Here is a 15,709-nt window from a genome sequence, read left to right as displayed (position 1 = left end):
ACACACCCTCCTACCCTATTCCCGTAATCCTTCATTTCCCATGGCTAATCCACCTAGCCTGCATAGTCCTGGACACTATGGCCATGCTAAATTGCCCAATCTTTAGACTGTGGAAGGAAATTCGAGCATCCAGAGAAAACCCCTGTTAACACAGGGAGAATGTGCAAACTCCTTATATACAGTCACCTAAGGGTGGAATTGAACCTGGATCCCTGTGCTGTGAGGCAGCAGTGCTAACCACTGAGCCACCATGTACAAAGAACATACAGACAAAGAGTTATGACTGTGAATCAGATTGACAGTTTTCAGTCGAATATCATACATAGAAGCTGTTGGAGTTGCCCATGGGTGAAGAGAATTATGAGTTGAGGCAGCAGTTTCCACAATCAGGATCATGGCCTTTATGGTCACGGTAAATCAGATAATATGATAAAGTGCCTCATAGAAAGAGAAAACACGTAAAGTTTAAAAGGGAAAGTCCGATCCCACCATAATCAAAGGCTGTTTAAATAATTGTCATTACACATGTAAGCATACAGAAATTATAAATGAAATGAACAAATTAACCTCCTTTAGACAAATGGCTTAGGTAGTACATAAGCCCCAGTTCATTAGCAGGGAGGATTTAATAAAAAATAGTACAAACACTGAAGTAACTGCACCGAGACCAGTGTCCCATCACCAAGTCACCCTGTCTTTACTTGTGCACAGTACACTCTGTGCCTTGCCTGCTTGCAGTCAATCCCCTAGATTGAAGAGATTCCAAATTCCCTCTCTTTGCTTTGTTTTTTTCCCTTTTTCTTAGCCCCACAGTAGCGCTTAATTTCTCCCACAGCACCTGTCTTGTGTGCAGACACTCAGTGAAGACACCACTGTGTGAATAATTTTATTCAGTATTTCCATTACCACGAGAAAAACCCCATGTTGCCAGGGAACCAGTAACAAGCAAAGCCCGACAGGGGCAATGCTTATCCCCTGACTATAATATTTTATTAAACAAATTACATAACAATTTACAAAAACACTTAACATTTACAGCTGTATACAACAGCAATTTTACAAGGGAGAGGAGCAGCAAAGCTAGGCCCCAAACCCTACCGTTCAACCAGTTTACAGGGAAATGAGGACAAACCACAAATCCCAGTTTCAAATATAAAAAGACACCAACAATGACCTTTATGCATAAGACAATCCAGTTACATAAAAAAAAAAGTGCAGACAATACAGACCCAGCAAGCCCCATCCCTTCCACCTTCCGAACACTCTAAGGCAGCCCGCCCCTACCCACCTTCGGCTCTCAGTCCACCCCATGCCCCTTCCAGTTCTCGATCCACCCTGACACACCTTTCGACCACCTCTCAGACATCCCGCCCCAGTACCCGCCCGGGGTAACAGAGGTCAGGAAGGCCTACCCACCTTCCGGCTTCACTAACCACCCTCAGAACCTTTCGACCACCTCTGGGGCAGCCCGTCCTGCTACCTGCCCGGGGTGACAACGCTGAGGACGGCTACCCGCTTTCTGGCTCTCAGTCTGCCCCAACGTACCATCTGGCTCTCACCCACATCCCCTGATTATATTGGTCAGTCAGGGCTTACTGATTGGTCCAGGTTAACAACTCCAATCAAGGATGTCATAGTCAATGAGAGCTACTTGGTTCCAATCACTACATCTCACTGCTCTAAGTCCAGGAACAAAGGCCTATCTTTCTCTTGTAGCTTTTCCTGCGATGTTTTATGCCCTTGGTCTGGTTACTCTAATATGAACTCTGATATGGGCGGCATGTATCAGACCATAGCCCGTCTTTTGCATTCGTGGCTCCTTAAGAGAGTTTCCTCCTCTTCCTCCGGCAGCAATGGTATTGAGATTGTGTCTCTCCCAGACTCCGAAGTTTCTTCGACACTCAAAGGAGGGGGTGAACATACTGACTATTCTGAGGGGCCAGGTATGTTTTGCTCCTGCTCAGTTTGCAAATGAACAGCTTTCTGGTGATCCACGTGTTTGTTCAGAACTGCCTCATCCATCCAAACTTCGTAAGTCATGGGACGTGACCTTGCATCAGTCTCGCCTTGTACCCGTACAAGGCCACTTCCATGGTTCTGGCTCCATACTTCATCCCCAAATTACATTGTCTTTTTCGCTTATAGGAGGGACATTGTTAACATTGGTGTTGCTGCTACCATTTCACCCTCCCCCCTCTGGTCTGGGAATATCATGTTTCACCTGATACAGAGTCTTCTCCTTATCAGCAACTCTGCTGGAGCAATCCCTGTTGGATGGTCCTATAATTGAACAAAAATGGGACAATTTGGTATGGAGTGACACTGTCGGCTCCTTCTTTAAGTTTGCCTTCTGTTTGATGATACCTTCGCTCTCCAGCCTCCTGATTTCTGCCTTTCGTTTTGTCTGGAAGGTGAATGGCAACGGGTGGGGCCTTGCAAAATCGTGGAACTCCTTCCTGGTCAACATGTAAAGTGGCTTTGGCCCTGGGAATTTCACTGGGACTTCACTCAGGCAGACATTTTCTCATCAAAAATATGTTCAGCCAATTTAGATTAAACTTTCTCAATCAATTCAACAGGCTTAACCCTGAGCCTCTTACTACCATTCATGGGAACTGCACCAACTGCTTCTCAAAGGAGACCAGGACCAAATTCGTACCCTTAATCTACAACGATTCCCCAGTGCACGTTCTTAGTCTGGCTGAAGTCTTGTGCAAACCTAAGGGTTGGAGTTGTGAGCTAAGCTTTGTTAAAGACAGGTTCTGCAACAACAAATATAGCTGCACTGGTATCGACCTCCAAAAGAACTGGATGACCATTTAACCAAAAGTTCATTTTAATCGATTTTGTTTTGGATGTTGCTGAGCGATTTAATTGTTCCAACCCACATGTAGGGGGTCTTTCCAAGGGTGTGCACTCTTCTGTGTACCTGCCTATGAGCTTTCTTACTCAAGTGAGGCCTTGTCGGACTCCTTTGCATTCTCGAGTCCGCACTCCAGCAGCAACTACAATGGTTGCCAGCCCAGATCCTGAAGAATTTCTGAGCCACTTGGCTGAGGTTTGGTTTTATTGTAGGGTTCTGCTGTGGGCTGGCCGAGAGTCCATCTGTGTGAGGTTCTGCAATTGCCTATACTCAAGTGGTGTTCCCCAAGCTCAGTCAGACAGATGAGGTCGTCCACTTCTATTGGGGTGCCCTGTAGCTCTGATGTTCCACTTGTCACATTTTCTAATGACAAAGCCAATTGTAGTGCCTGTTTGAAGTCTAATTGGACTTCAGCTAGTAGGCACTTCTGCATAGTTATGTCATTAATCCCACATACTACATGGTCTCTCAGCATCTAATTCAGGGTTAACCCAAAATCATATGCCTCTGCCAGTTTTCTTAACCTCGTCAAAAGTCCCAATACGGATTTCCCTGGTTCTCGAACAATCAAATAAAACCGATAGCATCTCAGAATTAGAGAATGCTTGTGGTTGTGACATTACTTATCCAACTCCATCAACTCTTGGAAGGTTTTAGTATCTAGTGCCTCTGGGAGAGTTAAGCCCCTCATTACCGAAAATGCTGCAGGTATGCAAGCAGTCAGAAAGATTACTCATAGCTTTTCATCTGCCCAATGTCACTTGTCTGGAAAAAATATCACATTCTTTCCATGACTGGGCCCAATCTTCGACAACAGCATCAAATGAGTCAAGTTTTCCAAATAAAAGCATGATGCCAGAAGTGCTTACCCCGAAATCCAAGATGACTATTGCGAGTGAATGTTTGTTTTGTTTTCTCCCATCGTCACTGAAATAATTGCAAAGAAGCAGGTATCCCCTCACCAAGTCATCCTTTATTTACTTGTGCACAGTACGTTGGCTGTGGCCAGCCAGCTCACAGTCAGTCCCCTGAGCTAAGGAGATTCTAAATCCCCTGTTTATATTATTTTTCATGGAGATTCTAAATCTCCTGTTCTTTTCTTAGTCGATAACGGAGGAGATTCTAATCAGAGTCTACACACACAAATTTATTTTTATTTTGATTTATCCCCTGTTTATGTTGGTCAGCCAGGGTTTCCTGAATGGCCCAGGGTAACAACTCCAATCAAGAACCCCTTAGTCAATGAGATCCACCTGGTTCTAATCACTACAAATACCAAAGACTGATGACGTATAATGAAGGATATAAATGGATAACCTTGTGAAAGGACACCAGAAAACAGATAGCATTTTAAGCGGGCATTTGCAAAACATTTCTTCGTCAGTATGACCTCAGAAAAACAAACAATCACAATTTCATAAGGTAATAAGCAGCATCCACTCAGTATGATGCAGCTGATAGATGTCTTGAGAGGGGCATAATAGTCAGAGGGGAGTTGGTAAGCGCTGATGTCAATGCTGTATGTAATTATTGTAATATGGAATGTATAAAGATCCTGTACTTTATTGGAACGGCGGGGTGGGGGGGTGTCTTCGACTCTGTCTCTACTGATCTCTTGCAGACTGAGTGGTAAGGAGTTCCAAGTAAAGATTGAATTGTACTGTTGAACACTAGAATCAGCCGCTGGTTCAAAATCCAACAAAGGAAAAACATTTCCATGAAGATATAAATACAGGTTAGATTCAATACGTTTAATAAGGTGCACACCTCATTAAACCACCTAAAAATTGTTTTAAAAAAGGATAAACAGAAACATTATATGCGAATTATGACAGCTCATATATCACATTTTGAAATTCAATATTGCATATTCATACTTGAACAAAATTGATGAAGAATTTTGAATTAGTGACACTCCCAACGTAAGTATTATTTCTTATTTAGTCATGGTGCTTCAACCCACAGCATCACAGATCAGAGAAACAAAGACTTCATCCTCTACTTGATCAAGTTTTTAAGTAAATCATCTGTTCTGTCAATGAGACACCAAGGGGGGATGGCAATGGAAAAATGAAGGGGAAGTATCCTCCAGATCCTACGTCTTTCAGCTTCTGGGTTTGTTTCTGAGCCCAAACAATTTCCTCTTGAATGTGCACATAGAAGATACATGGCATAGACCTTCATATCTAAAATTAAATAGTTTACCATTAGTTAGCACCACTGCATCACGGCCACAGGGACATGGGTTTGATTCCATGCAGAGAGTGTGACTGTCAGTTAACCAGGTAATGGGATCCAGAGGCAGAAGCATAGGAGCTTTAGCAATTGGCAAACAGGGTTTGTGGCTCTTCCAGCTTGAGGGTAGAGGTTGCAGGATGGATCAACTAACGAGCCATGCACTGTGGTAAAGGAAGCTTTTCAACATGGAGTCGCAGGAAAGAATGTAATGGTGAATAGTGATTGAAGCAAAGAACTTGAGTCCAGACAGTTGTGTTGTCTACTCAGGGCTTAGGTTATCTGGTGTAGCCTGGGGCAGAGAAGAGCATGCAATGGGAATGGAAGGATCAGGTGGTCATGGTCCATATCTGTACCAATGACATAGGTAGATATGGAAAGAGGTTCAGCTGAGGAAATCTGAAAAGTTAGGTGCTAAATTCAGAAGCAGAATCAAAGGTTTGTACAAGGAACAAGAACAAGACGGCATAAATTTAAAGTACCACGCAAAAGAAACAAGTGTGATGTGAGAAACATTTTTTCACACAGTGAGTACTTAGGAAATGAAATGCACTGCCTGGAAGTGTCGTGGAGGCAGGCTGAACTGAGATATTCAAGATGGCATTGGATGATTATTTAGAAAGAAATAGTGTGCAAGGGTATGGAGACAAAGCAGGAGCATCGCTTGGTAATGATGCTCGTTTGAAGAGCAGGTGCAGAGACAATGGCCTGAATGGTCTCCTTCTGGATGGTAGCAATTTTGTGATTCTGTGATTCATTCTGTAATACTCTCTGGATTACCATCTGATCCATGTTGCAAATTGGCATACAAAGAATAAAACTACAGAAGATAAAGTGGGCAGCACAGTAGCACAGTGGTTAGCACTGCTGCCTCTCAGCGCCAGAGACCCGGGTTCAATTTCCGCCTCAGGTGACTGTTTGTGGAATTTGCACATTCTCCCTGTGTCTGCATGGGTTTCCTCCGGGTACTCTGGTTTCCTCCCACAATCCAAAAAATGTGCAGGTTAGGTGAATTGGCCAGGCTAAATTGCCCGTAGTGTTAGGTGAAGGGGTGAAATGTAGGGGAATGGGTCTGGGTGGGTTGCGCTTCGGCGGGTCGGTGTGGACTTGTTGGGCTGAAGGGCCTGTTTCCACACTGTAAGTAATCTAATCTACAAACCTTGCAAAAATCTAATCTAATCTAATCTAAAGTGTGGCTCAGACTGGTGTGGAAAAGGTGGGTGTGATTTGTGGGCAGTGGCACAAATACTGGGTAAAGTGGGATCTATACTGATGGGATGACATACACCTGAATCACGCTGGGACTGGTGTTCATACAAGCTGCACAGCCAGGGAAGTTGAGATAAAGTAAATAGCCAAAAGTTTTTCCCCAGGGTAGGGGAATTCAAAACTAGAGGGCAAAGGTTTCAGGTAAGCGGGGAAAGATTTAGAAAGAGCCTGAAGGGCAACTTTTACACACAGAGGTGTGTAATTGGAACAAACTGCCAGAGGAATTGGTACAACAAATGAATCATAGAATCCCGACAGTATGGCCCATCAATTCCACACTGACCCTCTAAAGACTAACCCACCCAGACCCATACCCCTACTCTTGAACTATACATATACCCCTAACTAATGCACCTAACCTACACATCACTGAACACTATGGGCAACTTAACATGACCAATTCATCTAACCTGCACATCTTTAGATTGTGGGAGGAAACCGGAGAACCCTGAGAAAACCCATGCAGACACGGGGAGAATGTGCAAACTCCACACCGACAGTCACCCGAGGGTGGAATTGAACCCAGTTCCCTGGTGCTGTGAGGCAGCAGTGCTAACCACTGAGCCATCGTGCTGCCCCTGGCACAGAGAAGGAACATAGAAGGTACCTGGACAGGTACATAAATAGGAAAGGTTTAGAGGGTTATGGGCGAGAAGCAGGCAAATTGGACGAGATCAGTTTGGGAAACCTGGTCAGCATGGAGGAGTTGGCCCGAAGTGTCTGTTCCAATACTGTATGCCTCGATAATTCTGTAACAGGGGTGAGGAATCAAGCTCAAGTAAATGTAATCAAGGGGTACTGTCGAGTCAAAGAGCAAAATTCAAAGTAGAAAATGAAGGTCTGAGACTGTCAGGAAGGATCAGAGGAAAAGAAATCCTATAAATATGCTAGCCACGAAGGTTTGATGCTACGCAGATAATAAAAAAAAAGGTTCTGCCTCTGTATGTTCATAGTATTCATAATGAAGTAAATGAATTAATAGCACATACTGATTTGATAGCCATTGTGGAGATATGGCTGCAGGATAACAAGGATTGAATTCTGAATATTGAATGATATATGTCACTCGAGAAGAATAGGAAGATAAATAAGTGCAGAAGCATTCGTACAATAGTTAGAGATTACCTAGGTTCAGGAGAGATCTGGTTATAAAATTGGTTTTGGTGGAGATAAGAAACATTGAGAGAAAGAAGTCACGAATAGGAGTGATCCAGAGGTTCCTAAACTGTAACCACATTTATGAAGAAGTACATAAGAAGCAATATTGGGTGCCTGGCATAATAGACTAGCAATAATTATTTTAATCTCCAAAAAAACTGGAAAAAATTGATTAGCAATAGTAGCTTTGGTGAGGAGATCATTAAATACTTTTGAGATAGTTTCAAGTTAGTTTCTTGGAGCAACATGTTCTGGGACCAAACAGCAAGCACTGCACACAATTTGAGATTGAGTCATGTGACAGTGCCAATTAATTACCTCAGAGTAAAGGCATCTCTCAGTAGCAGTGAGTGTGATGTGACTGAATTTGTCATCTAAAGGCAAGAAGAATGAGTCTAAGGCTTGCATATTAAACTTTGTAAAATGGCAAATGCGTGTGTTGGCATAAAAGCTGAACTGACTGAAATTAAGATATTAGACAAGAGTTCAATCAGGAAAAGAGCAGTGACAAATATTTCAAATGTTATTTCAAAAGATCCAGAATAAGTACATTCCACCACCAAGTAAAAATTCATCAGGGAGGGCACACTCTCCATGGAATATATAATGACCACTTACACAATGTAGCAGAGTGGAGTTCCCCATGAAACTCCATCCTGTATGCACCATGGTGTTTCGGGAAGGAAGGGGAACAAATTAGGAAAAAGTAGTAAAATTATAAACAAACAGAAAACAAATTGCAAGCATTAATAACAGATATAGGAAATGATTTGCAATAACCTGTGATATCATGCACATATCATAAAATAGATGCTGGACCTTTCAATTCTTAACCATCATGTGGCTGTTTATAACTTCATGGGATGTGCATGTTGCTGGCTAAACCAGTATTAATTTCCCATCTTTAATTACCCTTGAGAAGTTAGTGGAAAACAGTCTTCATGAACTGCTGCAGTCCATGGATCATCCAGATAGATTTGAATTAATGATTGCATTTTTCAAAAATGCCCATCTGAGAACTGAGATTACTCAGGAGACAGACATTATTCATAAAAATTATTTCTTGACAATCAAAGCTTCAGTATTAAAAGAATTGTGGTTTATCTGGGAAAGAAAGTTATATGAAAACTGATTGTCAAAACATCTTGTCATCTCAATCAACCTGTGTTATTTATGGAATCTTTAAAGAACATATCCTTGTTTTAACCATTTGAACTTGAACAGATTGTTCTACTTAAGTTATTGCAGTACAGTCACATGTACGCATCTTTAGGTAGCCAGATGCTGCAAGAAGAATTTTGAACAGTTATGATAAGCACAATTATTGCCTTAAAACAGCTAATTACTTTTATGCACACCTAGTTTTATCATTTTGATCACCAATGCTCTAACCTGCAAACAGTCGATCTAGACGCAGACGTTTTACTTTATGTTTGTCCATGAGGGACACAAGGGCAGGACTGAAGGCCAAAAGTTGTTGCCACACCTACTGCAGGACTCCGAGGAAAACAAAACACAGATCCAATTGATATGGTGTACTGAGAAGCTTCAACAGCTCTTCCTCACCTGCTAAGAAAAGAAAATGCATGTTATTTTTTTCCAATTGTATTAATGCTAGAATTGATTGATCCATCCATTCTTCAGGTTTGCAATATACTGTACTTTTTTTTAATGGTGTCATGTCAAACTGATGTATCAACGGAATGAATCAACGTCATGAGACAAAACCTGAAATTGCTGGAAAACTCTCAACAGGTTTGCTAGCAACTGTGCACAGAAATCAGAGTTAACATTTCGAGTCCAATGGCCCTTTTTCAGAATATGAAATGATCTCTGAAGATTGAGGAACTGGAAAACCCAAATAATGTGCCAGGGGATCATATTGTGCTACACTGAGTTACTGAAATATACACATATTAATTCACATTGTCAAAAACACACTTTTGCAACAAAATCAATCATAGAATTAAACCACAAGGTAACACTTGTTAATTCCTGTGAAATGAATTTGCCAAATTTCTGGAAATTGCTTGTCAGCTCCACTGAATATACTTTTTTTTAGAAAAATTATACTGCATATTCATATATATGTGTGTGTTTGAATTTGCAGCCAGAGCCATAACCACTGTTCCTATCAAACTAGAAGGTCTCCAAATAGATATCTGTTATCGTAGTAGCCATATGCATTCTCAATCTATCACCTACTTCGACTAAGGATAGGTGTCAGAATCATAGAGTTATACAGCACGGAAACAAATCCTTCGGTCAAACTCATCTGTGCCGACTGGATATGCCAATCTAACCTGGTCCCATTTACCACCATTTGGCCAATATCCTTCAAAACCTTTCTTATTCATATACCCATAGGTCGAGAGTGTGGTGCTGGAAAAGCACAGCAGGTCCGGCAGCCACCAAGGAGCAGGAGAATCAATGTTTTGGGTATAAGCCCTTCATCATTCCTGATGGAGGGCTTATGCCAGAAGCATCGATTTTTCAGCTCCTCAGTTGCTGCTTGACCTGCTGTGCTTTTCCAGCAACACACTCTGATCTCCAACATCTGCAGTCCTCACTTTCTCCTATAGACCCATAGGTCCTAAGCCTGAAAGCATCATTACAATTTTCAAAAATTAAGACTGCCCTAGACTTGATTTTTTTTCTGTAATTAGACTAACTTAATGTCACTCAATGGAGTTTGGTGCATTGAACTGTAGACAGAAGACAGTGCACAAGGTGTTTGCCCTCCTGATGGTCTGTAAGGTGGTGATGATGATGATGATGCCACACACCACACTGCATGGAGGCTGTCTGATGTGGATACACAGTGCTGTTATAGAAAATAAAACATTACAGTGCAGTACAGGCCCTTTGGCCCTCAATGTTGAGCCGACCTGTGAAACCAATCTAAAGCCCATCTAATCCACACTATTCCATTATCATCCATATGTTTATCCAATGACAACTTAAATACCCTTAAGGAGGGAGTATCAGGATATTCACCCTGCAACAATGAGTGAACAAACATACAAGCCCAAATCAATATGACGAGTAATTTAGAAGGGTGATAGTGACAGTTGTGTTGTTCTCATCATATATTCTTGACCAAAAGTCCATAAATCCAAAGACCTTGCAGAAGCCCTGGAGCCATGTTTGAGACTCCATTTGAACATAAGATGAACTCTATTTCAGTAATTTCTTTTTATTCTTTTTGTAAGTCAAAATGGTGCTAGATTGTGATGACAATACACTTTTCATATATCTTCCTGAATATATATGACAATAAAATAATTCATTCATTCATTCAGGTTAGTAATGTCATGCACCAACTCCAGTTTCCCAGATTGTCTTGATCCTCTGCAATTTGCCTACCATCTCAACAGGTCCACGGCAGATGCCATCTTGCTGGCCCTACACTCATCCCTGGAATATGTGGATAACAAGCACACCTACATCAGACTCCTATTCATTGACTATAGCTCTGCCATCAACGACATAATTCCAACTCTGAGACCTGGGATTCTGCTCCTCATCTGCAGCTGGATCCTTAACTTCCTGACCCACAGACTACATCAGTAAGGATAGGTGACAACAGCTCCTCCATGATAATCCCTTACGATACTCCTTATACACTCATGACTGTGCGGCCAAACTCTATTCTAACTCCATTTACAAATGTGGTGATGACAACACCATAGGAGGGTCGGTTCTTAAACAATGATGAGACAAAAAGATAGAGAGCTAAGTGGCATGGTATAAAGACAACAATCTCTCCCTCAATGTCAGCAAAATGAAGCAGCTGGTCATCAGCCTCAGGAAGTGGAGTGGAGAACACGCCCCTGTCTCTATCACTCGTGCTGAAGTGGAGATGATTGAGATCTTCGAGTTCCAAGAAGTAAAGATCAGCAACAATTTGTCCTGGTCTATCAACGTCGCCATTACAGTTAAGAAAGCATAACAATGTCTCTAATTCTTCAGAAGGCTAAGGAAATTCAGCATGTTCACAACAACGCTTACCAGTTCTTATAGATGCTCTATTGTAAGCGTCCTAATCAGATGCATCACAATATGGTATGGCTGCCTCACAGTTCCAGAGACCCGGGTTCAATTCATGTCTCAGGCGGCTGCACATTCTCCCCATGTCTGCGTGTGTTTCCTCCGGGTGCTCCGGTTTCCTCCCACAACCCAAAAATGTGCAGGTATGCTTAACTGCCCGTAGTGTTCGGTGCAGAGGTAAACATAGGGGAATGGGTCTGGGTGGGTGCGCTTTGGTGGGTCAGTGTGGACTTGTTGGGCCGAAGGGCCTGTTTCCACACTGTAAGTAATCTAATCTAAACTACTTTGCCCAAGACCGCAGGAAATTACTGAGAGTTATGAATGCAGCCCAATCCATCTTGCAAACCAGCTTTCCATCCTTTAACTGCAAGTAAACTTACCACTGCCTCAGGAAAGCATCGAACACAATCAAAGACTCCTCCCACCCAGGTTATATTCTCTTTCACCCTCTTCTGTCGGTCAGAATTTGAAAACACATACCAACAGATTTGAGAATAGCTTCTTTCCTGCTCTTTTTAGATTTATGAACACACCTTTCAAACATTATAGTTGATCTATCTCTGCACCTTCTCTGTAGCTATAACATGTAACACTATATTCTGTTCTATTACCCTGATATACTTATGTATGGTAAGATTAGCTTGGCTAGCATGCAAAGATTTTCACTGTTTCTTGGTACATGTGACAACAGTAAAATCAAATCAAATGCAGAACTAAAAAGATCACATATTTTCATTTCCTTTAATTTTGCATATGGTACCAAAAAGAAGGAGACTGCTTTAAATCAAAGAGATTATATAAACATATAGCTGCAATTTAAAGGTATTTTAGGTGCTGGAGGTGATTTCCTCAAATTCCAGGAGCAGCAATTACTGTTATACGCTGTTGCATTGTTTTGGAACTTTGGGGAAAAAAAAAGTCAAAACAACAGCAGTTTAAAAGGGAGAAGAGCAGACAAAGGAAGCACATGGTGTGGACAGTGCAGGAGACAAAGAGAGAGCATGCACAGTTACTGCCTTTGCTGTTTTTGAATTCATGTATCGCCGGACATCGGAGTGTGTCTGGGAAAATTAAGAAACAGTGAACTTCAAAACTGATCTTGGAACCTGTTGGGCGAAGTTCACAACAGAATCAGATAAGTTAATTGTTGTTTTAAGTCTGTCCAACAGAAAGGCTATATTAGTGTTTCTTGATTATATGTTTTTGGAGATAAGTCTCTTGATTAAACTTAAAATATAAGCCATAGCTATTAATTTATCCTGGGGCAGTGTTTTGTAGAGAAATACGACAGTGTTATTTTCTGGGTCTGTAGATTGTGAAGGAGCAAAAATGGCCTTTGCAGTGATATGTACTTCTTGTCAGATGTGGGAGTTTAAAGAGAGTTTAAGGGTAACTGCGGATTATATCTGGCATAAATGTTGTTGGATGCGAATCTTATCAGATCGAATGGATCGGTTGGAGAGACAGTAAGAAGCAATGAGGAATTTGCAACATCAACAGTATTTGATGGATGGCAGTTATAGGAAGGGGGAAAAGTCTCAGATACAGTCACATAGATGGGTTAACTCCAGGAAAGGTAAGAGAGGTATGCACCTAGGGCAGGAGTCTTTTGTGGATATACCCATTTCAAACAGGTATGCTGTTTTGGAAAATGTAGGGGGTGATGGATTCTCAGGGGAACGTAGCACAAACAGCCAGGTTTCTGGTATTGAGACAGGCTCTAATGCAACAAGGGGTACGTCGGCTTCCAATTGTGTCAGGGGATTATGTAGTCAGAGGTACAGACAGACGTTTCTGTGGCCAGCAGAGAAAAAGCAGAATGGTGTGTTGTTTCCCTGGTGCCAGGATCAAGGATGTCTCACAGAGGGTGCAGAATGTTCTCACGGGGGAAGGGGGCCAGCAAGGGGTCATTGTCCACATTGGAACCAATGACATAGGAAAGGAAAAGGTTGAGATTCTTAAGAGAGATTATAGAGAGTTAGGCAGAAATTTAAAAAGGAGGTCCTCAAGTGTAGTAATATCTGGATTACTCCCAGTGCTATGAGCTAGTGAGGGCAGGAATAGGAGGATAGAGCAGATAAATGCATGACTGAGGAGCTGGTGTATGGGAGAAGGATTCACATTTTTGGATCATTGGAATGTCTTTTGGGGTAGAAGTGACCAGTGCAAGAAGGATGGATTGCACCTAAATTCGAAGGGAACTAATGTACTGGCAGGGAAATTTGCTAGAACTGCTTGGGAGGATTTAAACTAGTAAAGGGGGGGGGGGGGGGTGTTGGGGGGACCCAGGGGGATAGTGAGGAAAGAGATCAATCTGAGACTGGTACAGTTGAGAACAGAAGTGAGTCAAACAGTCAGGGCAGGCAGGGGACAAGGTAGGACGAATAAATTAAACTGCATTTATTTCAATGCAAGGGGCCTAACAGGGAAGGCAGATGAACTCAGGGCCTGGTTAGGAACTTGGGACTGGGATATCATAGCAATTACAGAAACATGGCTCAGGGATGGGCAGGACTGGCAGCGTAATGTTCCAGGATACAAATCGTACAGGATGGATAGAAAGGGAGGTAAGAGAGGAGGGGGAGTGGCATTTTTGATAAGGGATAGCATTACAGCTGTGCTGAGGGAGGATATTCCCAAAACTTTATCCAGGGAAGTTATTTGGATGGAACTGAGAAATAAGAAAGGGTTGATCACCTTATTGGGATTGTATTATAGACCCCCTAATAGTCAGAGGGAAGTTGAGAAACAAACTTATAAGGAGATCTCAGCTGTATGTAAGAATAATAGTGTGGTTATGATCGGGGATTTTAACTTTCCAAACATCGACTGGGACTGCCAGAGTGTTAAAGGTTCAGATGAGAGGAATTCCTTAAGTGCGTACAAGACAATTTTCTGATTCAGTATGTGGATGTACCTACTAGGGAAGGTGCAAAACTTGACCTACCCTTGGGAAATAAGGCAGGGCGGGTGACTGAGGTGTCAGTGGGGGAGCACTTTGGGGCCAGCGACCATAATTCTATTCGTTTTAAAATAGGGATGGAAAAGGATAGACCAGATCTAAAAGTTGAAGTTCTAAATTGGAGAAAAGCCAATTTTGATGGTATTAGGCAAGAACTTTCGAAAGCTGAATGGAGGCAGATGTTCATAGTTAAAGGGATGGCTGGAAAATGGGAAGCCTTCAGAAATGAGATAACAAGAATCCAGAGAAATTATATTCCTGTCAGGGTGTAAGGAAAGGCTGGTAGGTATAGGGAATGCTGGATGACTAAAGAAATTGAGGGTTTGGTTAAGAAAAAGAAGGAAGCATATGTCAGGTATAGACAGGATAGATTGAGTGAATCCTTAGAAGAGTATAAAGGAAGAAGGAGTATACTTAACAGGGAAATCAGGAGGGCAAAAAGGGGACATGAGATAGCGTTGGCAAACAGAATTAAGGAGAATCCAAAGGGTTTTTACAAATATATTAAGGACAAAAGGGTAACTAGGGAGAGAATAGGGCCCCTCAAAGATCAGCAAGGCGGCCTTTTTGTGGAGCAACAGAAAATGGGGGAGATACTAAATGAGTATTTTGCATCAGTATTTACTGTGGAAAAGGATATGGAAAATATAGACTGTAGGGAAATAAATGGCGACATCTTGTAAAATGTCCAGATTACAGAGGAGGAAGTGCTGGATGTCTTGAACAGGTAAAGGTGGATAAATCCCTGATCAGGTGTACCCGAGAACTCTGTGGGAAGCCAGACAGCTGATTGCTGGGCCTCTTGCTGAGATATTTGTGTCATTGAAAGTCACAGGTGAGGTGCCGGAAGACTGGAGGTTGGCAAACATGGTGCCACTGTTGAAGAAGGGCGGTAAAGACAACTATAGACTGGTGAGCCTGACTTCGGTGGTCAGCAAGGACTGATTAGGGATAGTCAACATGGCTTTGTGTGTCTCCAATAACAGCGAGCTGGCCTTTGTTTCCTTTTCTCTGCAAATCCCCTACTGAAGGAGAAGTAAAATCCCTTCAGAGATATAGAAATAGTACATTGACAACCAGTAACTGAAAGACTGAACACTGACGTGCACACAACCTTGTCCCAGCATTCAAGAGTCAGAAGGAAACAAAAGAAAACAATTCATCAAATCCGT

General features: G+C 42.1%; 1 protein-coding gene across 3 annotated transcripts in view; it reads right to left on the bottom strand.

Annotated features, from left to right (window-relative positions):
• ctbp1 (C-terminal binding protein 1) overlaps positions 1-9,094 on the bottom strand; it is a 340,616-nt gene extending 331,522 nt beyond the window's left edge. For 2 of the 3 annotated variants that reach the window (XM_072575853.1, XM_072575892.1), the window contains exon 1: positions 8,918-9,091. Coding sequence is in view for 1 of the 3 variants with exons in the window: in XM_072575900.1 (XP_072432001.1) it covers positions 8,918-8,966 (49 nt within the window). In the remaining 2 variants the exon portion in view is untranslated. Of the gene's footprint in view, positions 1-8,917 lie in introns of all 3 variants that reach the window. The other variant, XM_072575900.1, reaches the window with a different exon arrangement.
• Positions 9,095-15,709: the final 6,615 nt, after the last annotated feature.

This window comes from Chiloscyllium punctatum, chromosome 1 (assembly GCF_047496795.1).
Source record: "Chiloscyllium punctatum isolate Juve2018m chromosome 1, sChiPun1.3, whole genome shotgun sequence".
Taxonomy (NCBI): domain Eukaryota; kingdom Metazoa; phylum Chordata; class Chondrichthyes; order Orectolobiformes; family Hemiscylliidae; genus Chiloscyllium; species Chiloscyllium punctatum.
Note: the sequence above shows the minus strand (reverse complement) of the source record. Positions and strands in the feature narration are given on the sequence as shown.